A 20,440-nucleotide genomic window follows, 5' to 3' on the forward strand; every position below is an offset into this window, starting at 1 on the left:
TAAATGCACGCTGCAAGATATTGCTGCTCTAAAAGTTGTCGCTGTCTGAACCAAAACTGAGCCATAGGATATAGTTATATAGTTCTATAGTGGATTAAAAAACTAGACAGTTGGAACTGGTTTGCTTCTGCATTTGATGTGAAATGTAATCTACCAAGAACTTGTTATCGCCAACTAGACGTGGCCCAGCTAGTTGACACCTCCATGTAGTAGCAATGCAGCTGTGTTTCTCGGAAAATAATAATAATAATAATAAAGAAAAACATCAGGATTAACAGGAGCATTCATTTTAAATCTAAGTAAAAATAATAATAATAATAATCCATTGTCCGAAGATCCATCATCATGGAGTCTGGGATGGTCAAATGTTTGTCCCCACTCCACACTCTTAAGCCTTCGATACAAAAGAAAGGATAAAAAAAAAGAGAGAACTATATCCGTCGTCACCTTCGCCCATGCATGGAGCCTAGTGGGAAAAATCGAGCTGGAGGCATAACAGGCGATGTAGGACTAAACAACTCTCTCCCATACTAAACGCAGCGCTGGATCTCTCTCTCCTCTCTCTCTCGCTTCGATTCCACTTGCCACGGGCTTCGCATCCAATTGCTCGCCCGCGGCCGGATCTCCATATCTCGCCAGGTATTTCCTTGGGGATTCCAACCCTAGCTTACTTCGATCTCTCCCTCCCTTTCTTTCCGAACTCAACCCCTTGGAGTGATTAATCTCCGAAAGATGGCTGAATGAGCATTCTTCCATCGTCGGTTCATTTCATGTATAATTGTGATTGCTTATTTTGGAGAAAAATTGCATTTTTTCCGTCCTTGGTGCACAGTGATGTTATAGAAATCATCATTGTTGAAGAAATACGTCTCGCAGTTATAAAAATTTGTTCACTGCCCGCTTAAAATCTCAATGAAAGATTCCATTTTTCGCAACCATAATATGCTTTCTTCGAGAAGAATTGAGTTTTTAGGTCCTTGTGCAATGACGTCATACTATGCGGATTCGGACCGCATAGAAGACTCTATGCGAGCCGTTAATTACCGCATGGTTGCTTTCTATGCATTCCGTTTCTATGCGGTTACGGCCGCATAGATCCGTCTATGCGTAGTGTGAACGCATAGAATCTTCTATGCGGTTACGGAGGCATAGAAAGCAACTATGCGTTTCCGGCCCGCATAGAGCCCTCCATGCGGATTGTGGCCGCATAAATATCTATGCTCTCTCTTTTTTTTGTCCGCATATAAGTTCTATGCATATTCAATTTTGTTTGAAAATTTTATGGCCGGCTTGGATCCCAGTTTCATAGACTTCATGGCCACCCCCAGCTCACTTCCTTTCAAGGCCGCCTCCCCATCCCGCTCTCTCCTCCCCACTCAAATCCCGGCCTTCCCGGGTCCGTACGCCGGCCCACCACCATCCCTCGCCTCTCTGACTCTCTCTCAAATCCCCTGCTCTCTTAGACGATGACGATGTTGCCCGTCTTCGTGGTTGTAGCGGTTGAGCGCCATAAAGAGGGGGAGTGGACGGGAGGAGCATCGGGGAGGGTGGAGAGTATAGTGTCGTGTAATGATGAGCGCTCTCTCACTTGCTTTCGCTTCTTTTATTTTTTTCTTCTTCTTTTTTCTTTCTTTCCCTTCCTGTAATAATTATTGCTAGTATGGTTTGTTTGTTTCGCTGCCGCCTGCCTCGTTCTCTTCTCCCTTCTAAGAAGAATAAGATCTTGGAGGGCGATTCGCGCCCCGGAGGTGGGAGAGCTCCCTACATTGGTGCGCGATCATCATCATTGAAACCGCGTTACGTCTATGCGGCATCCGTATATAGTATTTTATGCAGGCATATATAGAAATTTTATGCGTGCGTCCATGCTTGATGCATTTATTGATGCGCAAGCTCGTCTTACGGCGGATCTTATGCGCTTACGTCTGCATATATTTTTTATGCGTTTTTGCTTCCGGATAAGACATGGTTTTTGCGCATATAATTGATTGCCGGATTATGAGGAGATTATAACCTAGGACCTTCTAAGTAATTCAAATTGCGTGAGGGATGAATTTAGAATTTTTCTTTTAGATTAAGCTTCGCTTGACGTTTCTAACAGGGCCTTAAAATAATAAATGTTCCAATCAGCAACTTTTAAATGATTTTCCTAATGACCTAACTCTAGAAATCTAAGTCTTTCTTCAATCGAACGCCGGTGGGCTCCATTCCTCCCGCCTTCCTTCTTCCCTTCCATTTCTGGCACAGTCCCTGTTTTCGTATCCACGGCAACCATCTCTTGTTCCTTCACTAACTTCCTCATTCTAGTCCCGACTCCATCACCGGCAATAGGAGGAAAAGTAGGGATCAAAGAAGATGAGCGGCAATAAGGGACTTGGGAATTTGAATTCAATAGCATTAGATTATCAAATAACCACGAGATTTTTGTGGGGTTAGCCCTAATCTCACGTAGCGAGATTTGGAGTAATTTCAATTTATGTAACTCGTTTTGCACCCTTATATGCTTTGGCTACTCTTTTATCCACAGAATCTCGATCTAATTCCAGCTTTGACCATTAATGCTAGTTGTTCGATTTTATGTGAGAGAGTAAAAAAAATTTCTTAGTGGTAATGTATCTAAGAATTCATGACTGCTTCTTCTCATTTTGATGTTAATTTAGCCCCATGGACAATAGGAATTTTAATATAGCAAGTTTCAACTTTAACTAATATTAATGCTCAATTTTCCACGAGGTTTGGGCATGAACTGATAGGGCTGATGGAAAGTATGATCCACAAACTGACGGATGTTCAGATTTGGTTCTTGGGATGCATTGTATCATGTTGACTAAAATATGCTTCTTTAGGTAGTTTATGCGACTGTGTTATGCTTTCCATCCGTCATTTGGTAGCAGATAGTGTGGATTCTGATGTGCACACCTTTATCACTATGATTTTTAAATTCTATGCCATAATAAAGTCAAATGTGATATTATGAAGATCTTGTTATCTTACCTGTAGTTGTATTACCTATTTTTGGTTCAGAAAAATAACCACAGGAGGGTTCTTAGCGACTGAGTCAAATATTTAGTGGCAGTGAATGTAGATTTGATGAGTCAAATATTTAGTGGCAGTGAATGTAGATTTGAAAGTCTGCCATCATGCATATACACCCTAGAGGATGCAAGATCCTATTCTATATAGATGCTTAGTGCGAGGCGTCAAGAGTTGAAAATTTGACCTGAGGGAGCTAAAAAAAAATCTGAGAGGGCAGGTCGAGGCAAGCCAAGTAAGAGAGAAGTAAAGATTGGGAAGGTTTTTGTGGGTAGTTATATTTTTTTTCTTCCACCTGTAATTCCAATAGATAGAGAATTAAAAGGAGTACAGAGAGAAATGGAGCTAGTTCTGCAATGAAATGACTCAGATAAATCTTAAATTATGTCACTTTTCTAGTTGTTACTGAATTATCAAGGATTTATTCAAAGAGGATAAAGAATTGAATTAAACACTATGGCTCATGGTATTCGTCCATAAAAGTTGCCATCAGAGCAATCTTAAACACCTGAATGTATATTAGCAATATTTATTCGGTGAGAAAGGCTGATAATTTCAAGAAATAAACCAAGCGAACAAATTAGTTTCTATTTATATGAGAGTTACTCAGGCCAAAAGCCTTTTCTTTAAACCAAAACTTTAAGAATGAGTATTCCATTCTATTTACAACGCCAGAGCATAGACAACTTCATTTGCTTATTACAATATACCAACTGACAAACCGTCAGCCTCTCTCTTCTCAGAGCAAACAATTCAGCAGCAGGGACATAATGGCTGAAACAGTCTTCCATCAAAAGAGCAGACTGGACCTCCAACCTATTTTCTTTGGAGATGTTTGTGTATCATCTTTTTCAGTATTACGAGTCCTCATATATCCATTACTTGATCTGTCTACATTTGCTGGAGATCTTATCCATAGGCTAAGTCCAATACTGTCCTTTGGCATACACGACGGCCAACCTCATCTCTATCATGCTTCAGTTAATTTCAGACGTGGAACCACATTCATCGACTGCAATTCCTGTAGGAATACAAGTGCATCAAAAGAATAACAATGAAGTTGATTAGCTTGTCAACAGTAGGCAAAATTTCAAACAAAACCTTGATTTTAACTTTCAGGAAGATACAAGAAAACAAGCATTCTGCTTTGCAGAAAATGACTTCAATTGAAATTCTTTTTGAGAAAAAGGAGAGTTCTCCCGCCCAGAATTTGTTAATGAAGCAACATACAAGTCGGAAGGACGGGAGTGTGAGAAGGTAGAGGTAAGAGAAGAATAGGACAGGATAGAAAGGGGGGCCTGAAAGTCTTAATTAAAACAAGATGAACAATCGTAAAAGGCATCCACCTAAATCATACACTGGGTATTTAATGTGTGTACATGCAAATTGTGGGTGCAAAAAAAAAACAGAGAAACCTGAAAGCATGAACATGCACAAGCCTAGTACCACAAACTAGAAGAATTTGATCAGCATATTACCTGAAATAGAAGCTTGCAAGCATATGGAAGTTTCATAGTGGATATGTTGTCCCCATTTTTGCACATCGAACAAAAGGCAGCCTTCAACTTGTGATTGTAATAACCTAGCAAACCACACTGTCGGCAAACCTGGAAGGCATGTGAACCCATAAGACGGAATCACATAACACAATTTCGGAGAAACTATAAATGCCTGGAATGATTACATGATAGCTAATGCTGCTGACATCTAATGCTGCCAAAATAGCTACATGGAGTCAAATATTGATCATACATTTGGACTATAATGATCCTAGATATACCCAGATTACAGGTAAAACAATGTCAATCATGCATATTACTTAGAAGGATGGTAGCCCCTATTGCTTTTCTGTTCTCTATCTACTGTTGACTCAAAATTTCTTGCTCAATAATTAATCATAAAATTTAGCTTCAGACAGAATCCCTGTCACTTTTGTTGTTTTGGAGAAAGGCAATATGAAAGAACTGAATAAACAGTTCACCAAGGATCCAGTGGTGACATTACCATACTCCTGGAGGAAGTCTGACTAGTACACCTCTTCTCAGCAGGTGAAGAAAAATTTTGACATTTGTCTTGCCCACAAAGTCATAATATATATCTTAATTTTTAAGTTAGAACTTATTGCATTATGTGGAAATAAGGCCAAGGCCTTCTGCATAAGTATTTCTGTCATCTCCTCTCACATAGACAATAAGTCCGACCTGAATCCAGTTCATCATTTAAAAGAATCAAAGATGGGCAAACTGGAGAGCAATTCTCACTTTAACCAAAGATTGATGGTGATCCAATAAGTCTTCTTAAATATTTATTCTCTTTTCTTTCTTTTTTTTTAGTTGAAAGGAATACCTCAAGGAGGTTCCTTAAGGGCCCTAAATCAATAAAGAGGCAAAACCCACTACCCCTCCTAATTTTTTAAATCATGGCATGGTTATCAGTCATTAAGCCCAAAGTTTCTTGGGGATTAGAAAGGTCAAGTTCACGACTTTGCTTTTATCTATGGCTTGGAGTCCCAATAAGCCTGGCACATGGAGGGCTATTGTCGCATTTAATTACTAAGATGGCAGCAAGATGTCAGAAATTTTCATATCTAGTGGTGACTGCATTGTGCTAGTGTGGAAAGGAATCATGGCAGTGCCCTTCCATTGGCTAGTGGAGAGGTCAGTATTACATGAAACATATCGACCAGATAATCATCTTGGTTGACCCATTGATCCCATGTGTTGACCATCCACACCAATTTGCAACCCCTGATTGAGGTTAATCAAATCAAATCCAGCTTATCAACAAAAAAGATTCTTAAGTGTTCTGACAGATAGCAAGAATAACATACTGATAGATTACACTCTTTTCAACTGACAGAAGCAACTGAAGAAAAAAATAGATAATTTTAGGTGGCAAAAACACACAATCTGTGCTGTTTACTGGATTCTGATTAATAAATCAGGAAACTATTTTTTGGGCATATCTTAAGCATTTTTATTCCAAGATAATAAGGCCAAAAAAAGATCCAATGGGGAAAAATAAAATGCCATAATTAGAGAGGTCAAAACAATCCAAATCATGTTTCATGCATGTTTAGCATGATATAAGATGATGGCCATTGTTAAAAAACAAAAAGAAAACAAAAATGAACATTCTGTATATACCTGAACTTGATAAGGATCACTAGATAACATTAAACGTTCAAAGATCATCATGCTAGCACCATACGCTATCAAACAGTCACGTTCCATTTCTCCTAAACGCAATCCTGTGAATTGAAATATAAACGAACGAATGAGAACTAGCATCCTGCACCTGAAACCAAGTATAGGTACATCATGTAGCCAGCTTTAAGTCCAAAATAATGTATTCAGCAACCTCCATCACGACTTCTTCCTTCAGTAGGCTGCCTAGTCAGCATCACACGGGGTCCTTTAGCTCGTGCATGCATCTTATCAAGGACCTAGCAAATTAAAAGAAAAGCGAGAGAAGAACTGACCATCCACCAACAAGCCAAGAGAGGTTGCACAAACTTTTATGACCTTCCAGCAAGCCACTAAAAGATCCCAAGAAATGATATTTTTAACTCTGCTTTCACATCTTAAATTCTTAATCCCTGTGTTGTGACAAGATTTGTTAACCTAGCAATCTACTTTCCATTTTGCACTTGTAGATGTCCTACTAGAAGGTCACCACCCAAAATTTCATAAGGCTCTTTGGAAGTAGATAAATTACCAAACATTTACTTTTGAAGTTTTTGTTTTATAAAAGGTCATTGTCTCATATGATGGCATGCACAGAGATGAATAAGTGGCTTGAATATCATACAATATTCTAGACTGGAATGATTTTTTTTTTTCAAACAAGTTTTGATCTCTTAATTTACTTCTAATTTTGTCCATCCTCTTAAAAGAATAAGAGGAAGCCTGATCTTAATTTCGCCAATAAAGAAGTATATGAGATGCCATCATACATTAAAGAATAGGAAAGGGAGCTAGTTGCTCTGGATGTATAAAGTATAAACGACAAGCTGGAAAGATACTCATACAATCACTCTACAATCTTACTATACTATATAAGTTGACAAACAACCCATCCCAAATTGAACCAAATAAGCAAGGAAATAAAATCAGAATAACATCATCAGTTATACAGGCAAAAACACACACATGCAAATGCACATAAAAACTATATGCATTAATAATCACTTGATAATCAACTAGAAGACTACAGTTACTGTTACTTTTTATTCTCTTCTTTTTTTTTATGAGACAGATGGATCGTACTAATCTGGTATGAATATAGCCACTTGCAACTATCACTAAATATTTTCAGGGGGGCACTTTGTACTGTTAGTGAATATTTTCAAGTATCACTAAGAGCTATTGTTTTAGCTTTCTGTAGTGTTTCATGAAACACTTTAGAATACAAAGTTATTGATTACCAACAGAGTGCCATTAATAATATGACTAATATTTTGCTAGAAGTTTGTTTCAGGAAACTATGGAATACATGTTAGACAAAAGAATCATTTTTGTTACCATAGTAAAACCAGACAAGACAATAAATAACTCTCCTTCAATCATAACCAAAAGGTCCATTCAGTTGAGCATAAATTCTTTAGAAGCTATGATACTGCACAAATGTGTAAACACTTGGGACATAACTCAGTCATGCTTTTACCATGTGTTTCAACTTTTGGTAGTAGATTGGCCCCATAAATATATATGCTTGAAGGGGATAACCTGTAATGCCTGGCAGACACAATCACCATGTCAAGCTTAAATAAGCAATGATACTAATTGTAGAAGTGAGATATGTGAAGAGAATTTTGAAATTAAAGTAAGAAACTTGTTAAATAATAAGCAGAAATAGGAATCTAGACAGTAAAAAAAATATGTACAGCAATGGTTGAGAAGTAGCAAAGATTATAATTTTGTTTTGACCAATAATACAATAATCATTATCTGCACTCATCTTCAACTTCTTTCCTGTACACTTCATTTGTCCTCTTCATCTAATTTGAATTCCATTTCAATCAGCTAAGTTCAAATTTAATAACAGATGAACCAAATGCAAGGAGAAACATAAACCAGGTTGTAGAGTCGTATATTAACTCATATGAGATACACAAGATGTCTGATACTATCAAAGATTTTAGAAATTAAATATAAAGCATGTCAGTTTGTTAGTCTTTTTCAGCTTGTTTATTGTTTCTTTTGCTTCCTTATTTCATGTTTTCCTGTAACAGTTTTCACCTTTTTAAAATCTAATTCAAAATCATGAAGTGGGATCTGTCCAAGTAGTCATACCCCTCCGCCTAGCAACTAGAGGTTTTGGGTCAATCTTGGGCGATGCATCCCCAAATACTAGGCCTACTAATTATAGTGCAGGTAGACCTCCCTCTCTCTCCCTCTCTCTCAAACAAAAAAAAAGGACTCAAAATTGAATAACCAAGATATGTGTTTCATTATTGTGCATGCATGTATCAACATTACCTGAGTAGATGAAGTCCTTCCCGCTATAGCTAAACCCATGCTTCACAAGGGTGTAACTGCACTTATTCACAAAGGTATGAGCATAGGATCATGGGTTGAAGTTTATGATGATAAAAGTATATCTACCTTATGTCTTCAACCTTATCAGCATGGCCACTTGGTTCCCCAAAAGCACTGCCATAGTGGAATCTACCACAAGATACTCCAGCTTTGCCACCAAGAAGTTCAATCATTTTCCCTATCGTCATTCGGCTGTTGATTACACATGTTAGCTACAGAAAATTTACCATGCTGAAGATCTGTTGTAATATGTGGAGGTTCACAATGTAACATTATGCAACATTTGCACAATGATAGTCAATGGAACACAGGGAGCAACTATGCAATCAATTGATGCTGGCAACCTCATCAAGCACTAATCATCTGCTTACTGAATAGGAAACAAGCATATAATATGGACAAGAGTGAGATAAACAAAATAAGTCTCAATACGTAGATATGATTATTATATAAAAGAAACCATCTCAACAAGAACCAAACAAAATAAGCCTTATCCAAATTAATATTCATTTTTTTAAAATCGACTTTTCCTTTAATTTCTATCCAGGTCTACAGCCTACTGCTATGACCAGCTGAAAAGCTGATCTCAGACATGTATTTGGGTATTAATTCTTGAAGGTTTCTTTTCAGTTCTTTCAAATATTCTTAACTTTATACAGAAGAATTACCAAGGGATCATAAAAAAATTGATACCATCTCATATTGATTTGCTTCTCTAATCCAATGGATATCTAAATCACATTCCAAAAATCACTAGGAAAAAAAAATTACTGAGACAGATGACCTTGACTTCCGTTTATGCTTTATTAGGTCTTTTCCTCTACAAGGATCCATGGCCTACATACTTACAAGCATTCTTTGGTCTTCATTCTGCATCCGCCAAAATACCAAAAACACTTAAACACCTACTATTCAGACTCTTAGACTCCTCCGACACAAACATTTCTTATTTCTATATCCTTTAGTTACAGTATACAAGCATATCAGCCTTTATATTTCTAAAATGTTTGCAAATGTCTACTTGAATGTTTATTTCCCAATATTCTAGCTTGACAATTTTGTAGCACTGTTATCTAACAAAACTTTACTGTTAACTCCAACTGGAATGCAATGATGACACAACAATCCATGAAAAATTGCTACGTAATTCATCTTCTTCTATAAATATTGGAAATAGTTTAAAGTATCACCATTTTTTGTGTAAATTCAAGACAGAAGATAATCCTTTTAATCTACCAATTTAATTAAGGTCTTAATTTTGATCAATCAATTGAATTTAGAGTAAATTTTTAAGTTTTATGCCATACCATCCCTAAGTACTTACTGTAAATGGTGTGCATGTGTGTAGTATACTTCATCTTATTCTTAACATACATCTTCATACAAAACAAACTCCATTTTGTATAAATGTATTTGCCTATGTATGACTTCTATACATAATGACCTAGGGTCACCCTCAAATGATTTGCCTAAAGATATTTGAAATTGCAGTTCATATCCTTCAACATCGCATCATAGCCATCCTTATATTTACTTCAACTCAAGAATCATGAAGTGAGACTCAACTACTGTTCTAATGAGTTGTTCTCTTGCAGCATTCAACATTAGTAGATGGTCCTGATTTTGTTCTTAGGAATGTTAGGAGAAATATTTTTGCGGCTGGCTGCACCCATATCTCAACAACTTGAATGCAGCTGCTGAATCACAAACAGCACGGAAAGGTGTTAATAGACATATAGAGACCCAGCAGGCTGATAAAATCTCACAGGAAGATGACTCCATGCCCGTGATTCAGGCACTCAAGAGGGCACTGACAACACGACTTGAGTCCATTCTTGATAATGGACTGGCTGATATGATTCATATGATTTATCCATGAGCCAATGACAGAGTAAATCATATCTATCAGGAAGGAGACCAGAAGGCAGAAAGATTATTCAGAAGGGTCAACCAGAGTCTCAGCCAATGATGCAGACTAGCCATTTCCTCTTACTGGTTCTTGAGCTGAGTTGGTGTTCACAGGGGTATACTCCCCAGACCCCAGTTGCCAAGGTGTAGCCTCTGGCGCTAATATCAGAAGAAAATGGTATGACATCTACTGGTGGTTTGTCCTCTATCTGCATGAATTATAGATTGCTTGCATCAATTTCTGACAACTTTATGCTGCTTCTATATGCTTCTCTTATCAGTCTATCTTGCTTCATGCCAGTTTTGATAGCCAGCTTCCAAATCAATAACTTTATTGATAGCTTCATGAGAAACCAGCCAACATTGGCATCAATTTTGTGTTGTTGATACTGTTTCAAGGTCTGAACTTAATCTTGCATTATTGCTCAAGGCCCGCTAGAAAAGTATGAATTTGGATGATGGTTAAAGGAATAGTAATAAAACAGCTTCTAACATCTATGAAGGAAGCAAAGCTTGATCAAAGACATGAAATGAAACCTTTGACAAGGCGATTAAATGGGAACTTTCCTGGAATCAAGGCTCTAGGTACCGGCCGAATGGGTCACTACCGCAGATTCTGTACCGTTATGATAGGTAACCAGTACCAAAATGGGGATGGGTTAGCAGTCCATTCATGGGCCAGAATGCAAGTCCAGCTCATCCCAGCTGAACCTGATTGGGACCAGCTGGTACTAGGTGTGCCCCAGCTGCTGCTTATTTTTCAAAAGAAAAAAGAGAGAACAATGGGTGGGCCAAACTATCTCTTCTCTGGGGTTTAGTCATCAGGGTGTGCTAGGAGTGAGAGTGGATCATATAATATCCATCCGAATCTGCTTTTATATCCGAATCTAGCTGAATATGAATACAAATTTAAGCATCCGACTGATATCCATATCTATATCTCTCTCCATCAAAGAAAGAAAGGATACGGATACGGATAGACAACTATCCAATCTATATTTGAATATTATTTATTTATAATCCTAGTTAATCTTATATAACACTCAAAAACTTTTAAAAAAATAAGTAACCACATTAATATGTTATTGACTTAATAGACATCTTGGATTTGATGGTCACAAAATTCGTTTGACTTATATCCATACTTTCAATATCCAATATGTATCCATATCAGTTCAAACACATAAGGATATGAATTTTTGCATCCGATTAATATCCATATCACCATTCGTATCCACCAAATGAAAATCCATATGGATATGGATGTCCTGATATCCAATCTGTTTTCAGCCCTAGGATTCGAGGGGAGATAGAGAAAGAGAAAGGGAGAGAGAAAGAGGAAGGGAGAGGACTTGGATTTGATGGTCACAAAATTCGTCCGACTTATATCCATACTTTCAATATCCAATATGTATCCATATCAGTTCAAACACATAAGGATATAAATTTTTGCATCCGATTAAAATCCATATCACCATTCGTATCTGCCAAATGAAAATCCATATGGATATGGATGTCCTGACATCCAATCTGTTTTCAGCCCTAGGATTCGAGGGGAGATAGAGAAAGAGAAAGAGAAAGGGAGAGAAAGAAAGAGGAAGGGAGAGGAGAAAGGTTGGGAAAGAGGTAGAACCTGCCCTCACCATGATTCACTTAAACTTAAGACTCGATTATACATAATATAATTGATCAATGAGTGATGTTTTCCTTATATATCTTGGTAATTTTTAATTTCATTCAAACCTATGGTGTTGCTACCAGTACCAGCGCCATACACTCCATCCTTGTCTTTAAAACATACCAATATTCACCGAAAACTCATTTAATACAAAATGTATAAAAAAAATTTAAAAATTGGTATTCCCAATACCATAACGTTCTAACATAGAACCAATATGGGGTTAAATGCCTTTACTGCAACTCCTCGCCTGCATGGTACAAATACATGTTTGACAACTTTAAGATTGGAGCTCATCAACTTACTTGAAGAACCTAAATCTACATAAAGTACACTTTTTCTGTTGAATTTAACACATGACAATAAACCTATTGGAACATTTGTACAACTATATAGTTTCAATGCAATTGTCACCAGATTCTCATTATTTAAGGCTGTAACGCCTAAAGCAGGTCGACAGTTCTAGATCCTTATCTATTCGAAATTTCTGCAAGGTAATGATAGACCATGGCATTCATGAGCTTTAGGTAAATCTGATTATATAGCACAAATGAGCTGACTATATTATCTTAGAGACGACAACTGCCAACATCACATTACCATCCAACAAGAAAGCAGCCATTGTTGATGAAGACCATGAATCTTATTGCAGTAAATGATAAGCCATCAACATGGAGTACAATTGTTTGCGCAATAGTTAGGACAGTATGCAGATATCCTACCTTGGAAATCCATGAGGATTCATGATTAAATCAGGGCATATCCCACGTTCAGAGAAGGGAAAATCTTCCTGCTGAACAATGGTGCCACAAACACCTTTCTGGCCATGTCTGCTGCTAAATTTATCACCTACCTGGATGGGAAATGAATAACAGATCTAATTATGAATTACGCATGTCACTGTGTAAAAAAACCAAGTAACTTGTGCATATATACTCACTTCTGGCCTACGTGTATGACGCACGATAAATTTAATGGATAACTTGTCATTTGTATCTGAAGAAAGTATCACACGATCAATGACAGTAGTCTCGCCTTCAGGGCCTTTATATTTAGAAGGTGCCTCCTTGTAATCGCTGGATATTTAAAGGAATCACTTATGAACACCTCTTAATAGCTGTTCGGATTTCCAATTTAAGGTAAAGAAGTTTTACATGTCTCTTGATACCCTGTCCCTTGTATTCCTGGGAGTAAATTTGTTCACCAGAACATCATGATTCCGAACTATCTCGCCAGGGGCAGCAATTCCATCATCATCAAGTATCTGTTCACAACTTTTGATAAGACACCTCAAACAATAAATTGAATAGAGAATAAGATACACAATTTCCTAGTGAGCATGACAAATATGCTCATGATGTAGCATATTTATATGGATAGATGTTAGAATGATTTAACCATCAATTAACCCTCATAAAAGTTAAAAAGAACTCAGTTTTTGCGATGTAATAGCCTATAATAGTAAAAGCTTTAAAATTTCACCAGATTCCATGAGACAAAACCTTATACGGGATATAAAAATTGAAGAGAATTGACTTGTTGAAACAAATGCCACGCGACAAAATCCAACCTATAAGATGCTCCAGGCTGCGTAGGATAGTAGCCACTGAAAGATGCCTCAGACGCACCATATCCGTATCCATATAGGTCATATGCTGCTTGTGGCTGTGAGTGATAGGATCCAATATACGACTCGAGACCTAATACGTCATGGATCCTACTCCACATGCGAGATCATCTGCAACTGCATCGTGTCATCCTGAATGACCTCAAGCAGCCTGTATCCTATATGCAATCATATTCTCGCAGATTCTACCAAATCGTGGACCATAGTCCCTATCCTGTGTAGCATGCGTAAACTAGGACTCACCGGTGAATCGAAGACCACTTTGCGGCTATGTCTCATAAACAGTGGTCTCATGTCCTCTTCCTCCCTCGCCAGCAAATCCATGACCACCAGAACTGCCTTCTCGGGCCTTCCCAACACCCTTTTGTCACAAAACAAAAAGAAAGGGGGGCGGTGCCGAACCAGCCCGACTCGGTGCGAACCATCGAACGGAACCGGCCGGTTCCGAACGGTTCTGGCCCTTTCCGGCCGATTCGAGACCGGTCCCTATCTTAATAGCCAAATCGACCCAGCCCCCCACCAAGTCGGCTTGGTACAGGCCGACCCAAGCGGTTCGGTCCGATTCGGCCAACCATGCTTAAAACTCTTAAATCCTCTAAAATAGGCATACAAAAAATATAAGTTTGAAATATAAATGATGCCAACAAGGTTCGCAGTCTCGGTACCGGACATCGTATCAGTAACATTCTATTACAGTGTTAGTGCTTAGTGCAGAGACCAGTTCGGCGTATTGAGTATTAGTATGCTCCATGTACCGCATATCGGTTCGGTACCGATACAATACAGTATGGTCAGTAAGCGCCTATGTCGACCGGTACAGCAAAATTTGGATGCCATTTTTAAATAATATTGTATTTGGTAAGAATCTTATATGCAAAAAAATATGCATTTGTGTGAAGATAACTTTTCTCAACTCCATAAAAATATATAGCTAATATGCATTTAGAACATCAAGTTTAAGGAAAAAAGATTAAGAAAGGCATATTTGCAACTAAACACCAAAGTGCTTTTGCTAGAACGCATTGGCAATAACACACTGTCAAAGGACATACAATAGGTAAGCCGAGGTACACTAAAAAAGCATATGTTTTAAATTGTATGGCTTCTAGTTGCTCTACAATAAAAATGTAGACCTTTCAACATTAAATGAAAATTTCCACTCTTTAAACCTTTCTTCTATAAGTAAATTAAAATGCATGTTGTTGACTTTTTGCTGAGGGAACAACATGAAGGATATAAATACCACTTTGCAGAAATATACAAACATAGCACATCAATGATGCCAACAAAACTGAATATAGACATGTTTTTTTTTTTCTGAATTTGTACTGCATTGAAAAATGCCAAGTACTAGCAGGCACCGGCGTATAACATTGTCAAAGGAAATATGATCGGTAAAAGGTGGAACTCTACAAATCTACATTTCAATTATAATAGATTTAGTTTCTTTACAATGAAAATTAGACTTTCCTTTTGCATCTGTGAGAGATTATTTTTTATGTAACGAATTTTTTCTGTTTGAACATTATTGCTTATGGATTATGGAGAAATTCCAACATGTTGCAGAATGTATATATTTACAGCAGATAGTTATCCAAACAAGATCGAACATTTCTGAAGGAACAAAAAAAAAGGATCAGCACAACACAACTGAGACAACTCTATGTACACCTGCAAAACACAATGTATGAGAAGCAGAAGATGACAACGATATTACATAACAGTTGCACATATAAAGTGCATTAACCAATATATTACCTGCATATTTGAACCAACTTTCTCCTTATTGGACCTAACTATTGCATCAGATGTACCATTGCTGTAGGTCTCTTTGACAACAGTATACCTGATCAAGAGAAAAAGAAATGGACAAAGAACCACAATGAAAAAGGTAAAAAAGTTAACAGAACAAAAAAAATCCACTTAAAAAAATAACAGAATTGGTATAGACTGATAAATACAAATACGAATACATTCATCAGTGCAATGCAGTACTTTTTCATTGCTATACAACGACCAAAACCACGATCAAGAGATGACTTGTTCATTACAATTGCATCCTCTATATCATAACCACTGTAACTCATGACAGCAACAGTTGCATTCTGCCCACCTCCAAGCTTATCATATCCAACCTAAATGAATAACGTTCATAGTAAGTGCCACGATAGGAACCTATCCAACTATCCATCACAAAAAGTGAAACACATACCAGCTCAATTGTTTTTGTTGTCAGCAATGGACGTTGAGGATATACTAGCAGGTAAAGTAAAGTGTCTGCTCGAGAAAGCTGTAAAGAGATTAAAGTCAAAAAAGAAAATCAATATCTTTTCAAAAAAGCAGAAGAATATAAAAAGAAGTAACAATTTCAGGATGGATAATCATTACAAGGGAACGATCCTCAAGTCAATTCACTTTTCTGGCACAAGATCAATAACAACTGGTGCATTAACAAGATTAATGTCATACTGACTGGTGCATTGACAAGATTAACGGCTAGTAGGTACTCATTTATTATACCATTTGCATGATCTGAAGGATGTTGGGAAAAAAACAACAACTTTTCAGAAACAAAAATTGTTTTCCATTCTTTTTGGTAACTATGGTTCATAATACTGCATCAGTAGCAAAAGAATGTGCTTTGCTTTATTTTCAGCATGAGAAGAAAATGAAAAGCACTTTCAGGAAAGCAAGATTTGGGCAAAAGGAATGACACCCTCAGGATGATGACAAGACAGGTGTACAACAGCATTCCTAGTAATTTGAAGATTAAATGAAAATAGGTATTATATATTATTTTTGCTATTATTAATTCAAATCTCCATGTAGGGATCATATATGATTCTGGTAGATTGGTCTAATATCATGCCTCCCTATTGCAACTGGAATATATCTCATTTGAACAACTAATTTAAAAAATAGAAATGCATTTGGCACCAAAGATAGCAGAAATCAACTGAAATACTTGTGCTTATCAATAATTATAACTCTTCATTTCTTTTTTTATTTTCCGCAAACCTTTCTACACTGTACATTGTTACTATCATATTTCCTATACATGCATGCTAACATTGTCATAGTTCACACACCATACATGATCACTGTCATGTAATCTCTCCATGAATTTTTGCGTCAAAGTTCCACTAGCAACCAGACAGATTAAGGTCATCATCAATAGATAACTACAACCAATCAGAAAATATTTTAAGGAATTATCATTTCAATACTCAAATAGCTACTTCCATTTTTTAACTATCAAAGCGATTAAAAAGATCAATTCTTTCCTGAATGCAGTAACACGAAAGTAATTTCTACTAGAAATAGATCTTCCAACTGCAACACCTACAAAACATAAACGGTATAAAACAGTTTTGTGCTCAGAAAAGCTTGATTTTCCTGTCAGAAGATCTGTTACTAGTAAAAATACTAGTCCAGTGCAAAGAATAAAAATTTTATGGAGTTATCACAATAAGAGGTAATCATCTGAAAATATTATATCGAAAAATAAGATATAGAAGTGCTTAAAGATGGACAGTTTCTGCATACATCAAATTAAAGATCATAAAATATCAAATATAAAGATTTCTCCAGATCAATTATGCAACTGTTAGCATGTCATGAAACAAATAAAAACATCAAACCAATGAACTCATTTAGAATATTCAAAATACTTCAAACAAAGATCAGTAAAGGTAATACTCACTTCACATACAATAAAGACAAAAAACAGTGGAAACTCCTTTTCTATCTAACCAAAACCAGAAGCAGTAAATTACAACTTCATTCTTTTAAAAAACTCAACTTATTTAAGCAAAATTGCCACTTGCCTGGTTATAACCAATATTTCCCATAGCTTGCTTCCCCATTGCACACTATCACAGACAGAAGTATTAGCTTCAAAAGGTAATTATAAATTTTCTCAACTTAAAGACAGATAATTAACATACAATGCAAAAGATTGACAAACCTGATATGTATTGCGTGGAGACTGGTTGTGATGAGGATAAGGAATTAGACCAGCACAGACCCCTAAAATTGTGAATGGTTCAATTTCTATGTGAGTTATGGAGCTTCTCTTAACATCATCCTTTTCCTTCTCCGAGTCATCCTTATCATTCTCATACTCATACAGCGCAATCTATTACGAACACAATCCAAAACATGCCTATCAAAATATTACTTCTACAATATAAACAAATTACAAATACTTGATCATAAGTATATATGCTAACCAATGCATTGTTCTCTTCATTAACATCAAGATATTCGACCAATCCATCTCGTAGAAAATCATCGAAACTGCGAACTCCGTCCTAAAACCAGATATTGCATAAAGAGCCATAATAAAAACTTTAACTATGATGTGGGTAATACAAGATGGCTAATCAGTCATAAACTAGAAAATACACAAACCCGCAATTCTTTCATATGATGTTCCTTGATCCTAGATATGCCCTTGTCTGCAATCACAAGTGGACGACAAACACGACCCCCATCCGAGGCAACATAAACACAATGCTTCAAAATTTTGATATAGCGTTAGTACCAGCTATAATGAATCACAATGGGCAACTGATTGAAGTACGCTATAAAAGTCATGGAAATATAATTCAAAATCTACCAGTACCAGCATAAGCCATGGATCATGTTAGAGGACAGAATCACAGAACATATCATAAGAACATCTATTAGGCGTCATATATTAAATGGCACAAGCTTCAAAGCCCACATGAATATGCTAATGTCGTTCATATTTGTTGCAAGCTCACTATTTTCTAATAAAACCCACCTTTTCAATTGTCTCAATTAGCCAGTTGACTAAAAAATTTAATTGAAAGGGAAGAAACATACACAACATTATACTTGAACATTACTCTTTTCTCTAGCATAGAGTTGCACATGATTGGATGAGTAGTTTCACAATGGTAATGTGGATAATAAATGGTGCACTAGCAATGGATATTCTATTTTTTGTATCTTGAAGAGAATCCTGACTATCAGTTAAGGTTGTTGAAAACGTTGCCGCTGAAAAATATTGGATATCTTCTATGGTGAGGACAGATGTGGAAGAAACAGATGCTGAAACTTTCTTTTCCTTTCTTGCCATGAAGGTCAAAATAAGGGATCAATGAAATAGTAAATGTACTTCAAATGAGGCTGTTGCATGATTATAGCTTGCAAAGTCGCTATAGACATTCTTCTTACCATACATATAACCAAGGTCCGCCGTACCGGTACCGGTCGGCGTACTGGTGGCCGGCCGGACCGGTACGGTACCGGTCCGGTCCGGTACGTACCGGCTGGTACCGGTCCCGTACCGGCCGGTACGCGGTGGTTTCAAAAACCACAGCGCGCGGCGCTGTGGTTCTAAAAAAAAAAAAAAATCGTACCGGTGCGAACCGGCCGGTTCGCACCGGTACGGGCTCCGAACCGGCCGGTACGGGCCCGAACCGGCCGGTACGCACCCGTACCGGCCGGTTCGGATAAAAAACCGGAAATACCGGTTTTTTATCCGTTCCGGTACCGGTCCACGGCCGGACCGGTACGGCATTCCATGCATATAACCTTATGCTGATTGTCTATCTTCAACTAATATTTAAGACAAATGTGCCAAAAAGAGTGTATTTATAAATTCACATATATAAAAAAGATGATGGCAGAACATTCAATCCTAACCATTTTATTGGTTGATTAGATCACAACAGCCAATCAAATACTCTTCTTTAACCAATATCAGCCAGTGGGGTCATAGACATCCACCAAATAACCCCTCCACTCAAATCAGTAATGCTCATATGTGATTCCTCTTATACAAATCAAGTGCATTGTACATGCAAAAAGAATTCAAATAATTAGTCACATACGAAATAACTCATGTTCATTCTACATGTCAGAAACAATACCAATAGAATCCTTGACCATGTTCACCAAGTAATTGCATGCTCAAACAAAATCCTCTTTCTTCTCTTCTTCACTTTTTTCTCCCTTTATTTTTTCATGAGGAAATGCACTCTTAGCAAGGTTTGTCGTCCCGATACAAGAACTATATTGGTACCATCCTAGTACAATGTAAGTATCCCCAGTACAGGGTCACTTCGGCATACCGACACTCGGTACACCCCTACCGCATACCAGTTCAGTACCGATATAGTGCAAAATGCTTGGTATGCACTGGTACCAATTGGTATGGTGTACCATGACCCTTAGACTTACATGTATCAAATACATGGGGAAACAACTCCCAATTGTTGAACAAAAACCTTCTCTATTAGAAGGGATGCAACTGCTAACTTGGGATTGAAGTCTATCTTCAACCCTTTAATTGAGCCCATATCTGGTTTTAGTAATGCTGGCCACTTGATTCTCTTATTCTTTAATAAAATTCTTGAGCAGGATAGCTAAAGAATGGATTGCCAAACAATCTCCATCTGGGTAGATGCACACCTCTTGGGCCTCTCTCAGCTGAGAAAAGTGTTGCAGGATCTACGAGAATAACTTTTTTATATCCCGACATGTAAAGTGAAACTCCAGTCTCATCCCAAACAGCAACCACCCATCTATAGTTATTAGCCATTCGGCTTTACAGAGACTAAGCCTGATATACATCCTGATATCTGGCAAGACTACAGGACCCACCTTACTTGACAATAATAA

General features: G+C 37.3%; 1 protein-coding gene across 5 annotated transcripts in view; it reads right to left on the reverse strand.

The window, feature by feature from the left end:
* Positions 1 to 3,548: 3,548 nt before the first annotated feature.
* Positions 3,549 to 20,440, reverse strand: part of LOC103706433 (DNA-directed RNA polymerase III subunit 2) — a 52,052-nt gene continuing 35,160 nt past the window's right edge. The window contains exons 22-38 of one of the 5 annotated variants that reach the window (XM_039114895.1): positions 18,200 to 18,304; positions 18,019 to 18,099; positions 17,754 to 17,924; positions 17,614 to 17,658; positions 15,999 to 16,076; positions 15,782 to 15,921; positions 15,545 to 15,632; positions 13,314 to 13,423; positions 13,100 to 13,235; positions 12,882 to 13,012; positions 8,640 to 8,765; positions 8,514 to 8,569; positions 7,699 to 7,769; positions 6,394 to 6,478; positions 6,180 to 6,283; positions 4,512 to 4,640; positions 3,549 to 4,054 (exon numbers count right to left, since the gene is read on the reverse strand). In XM_039114895.1, coding sequence (XP_038970823.1) covers positions 4,004 to 4,054; positions 4,512 to 4,640; positions 6,180 to 6,283; positions 6,394 to 6,478; positions 7,699 to 7,769; positions 8,514 to 8,569; positions 8,640 to 8,765; positions 12,882 to 13,012; positions 13,100 to 13,235; positions 13,314 to 13,423; positions 15,545 to 15,632; positions 15,782 to 15,921; positions 15,999 to 16,076; positions 17,614 to 17,658; positions 17,754 to 17,924; positions 18,019 to 18,099; positions 18,200 to 18,304 — 1,707 coding nt within the window. In that variant the 3' untranslated portion in view covers positions 3,549 to 4,003. Of the gene's footprint in view, positions 4,055 to 4,511; positions 4,641 to 6,179; positions 6,284 to 6,393; positions 6,479 to 7,698; positions 7,770 to 8,513; positions 8,570 to 8,639; positions 8,766 to 12,881; positions 13,013 to 13,099; positions 13,236 to 13,313; positions 13,424 to 15,544; positions 15,633 to 15,759; positions 15,922 to 15,998; positions 16,077 to 17,613; positions 17,659 to 17,753; positions 17,925 to 18,018; positions 18,100 to 18,199; positions 18,305 to 20,440 lie in introns of those variants that run through there. The other 4 variants (XR_005506678.1, XR_005506679.1, XR_005506680.1 and 1 more) reach the window with 4 other exon arrangements.

The sequence above is a fragment of the Phoenix dactylifera genome, chromosome 17 (genome assembly GCF_009389715.1).
Source record: "Phoenix dactylifera cultivar Barhee BC4 chromosome 17, palm_55x_up_171113_PBpolish2nd_filt_p, whole genome shotgun sequence".
Lineage (NCBI taxonomy): Eukaryota > Viridiplantae > Streptophyta > Magnoliopsida > Arecales > Arecaceae > Phoenix > Phoenix dactylifera.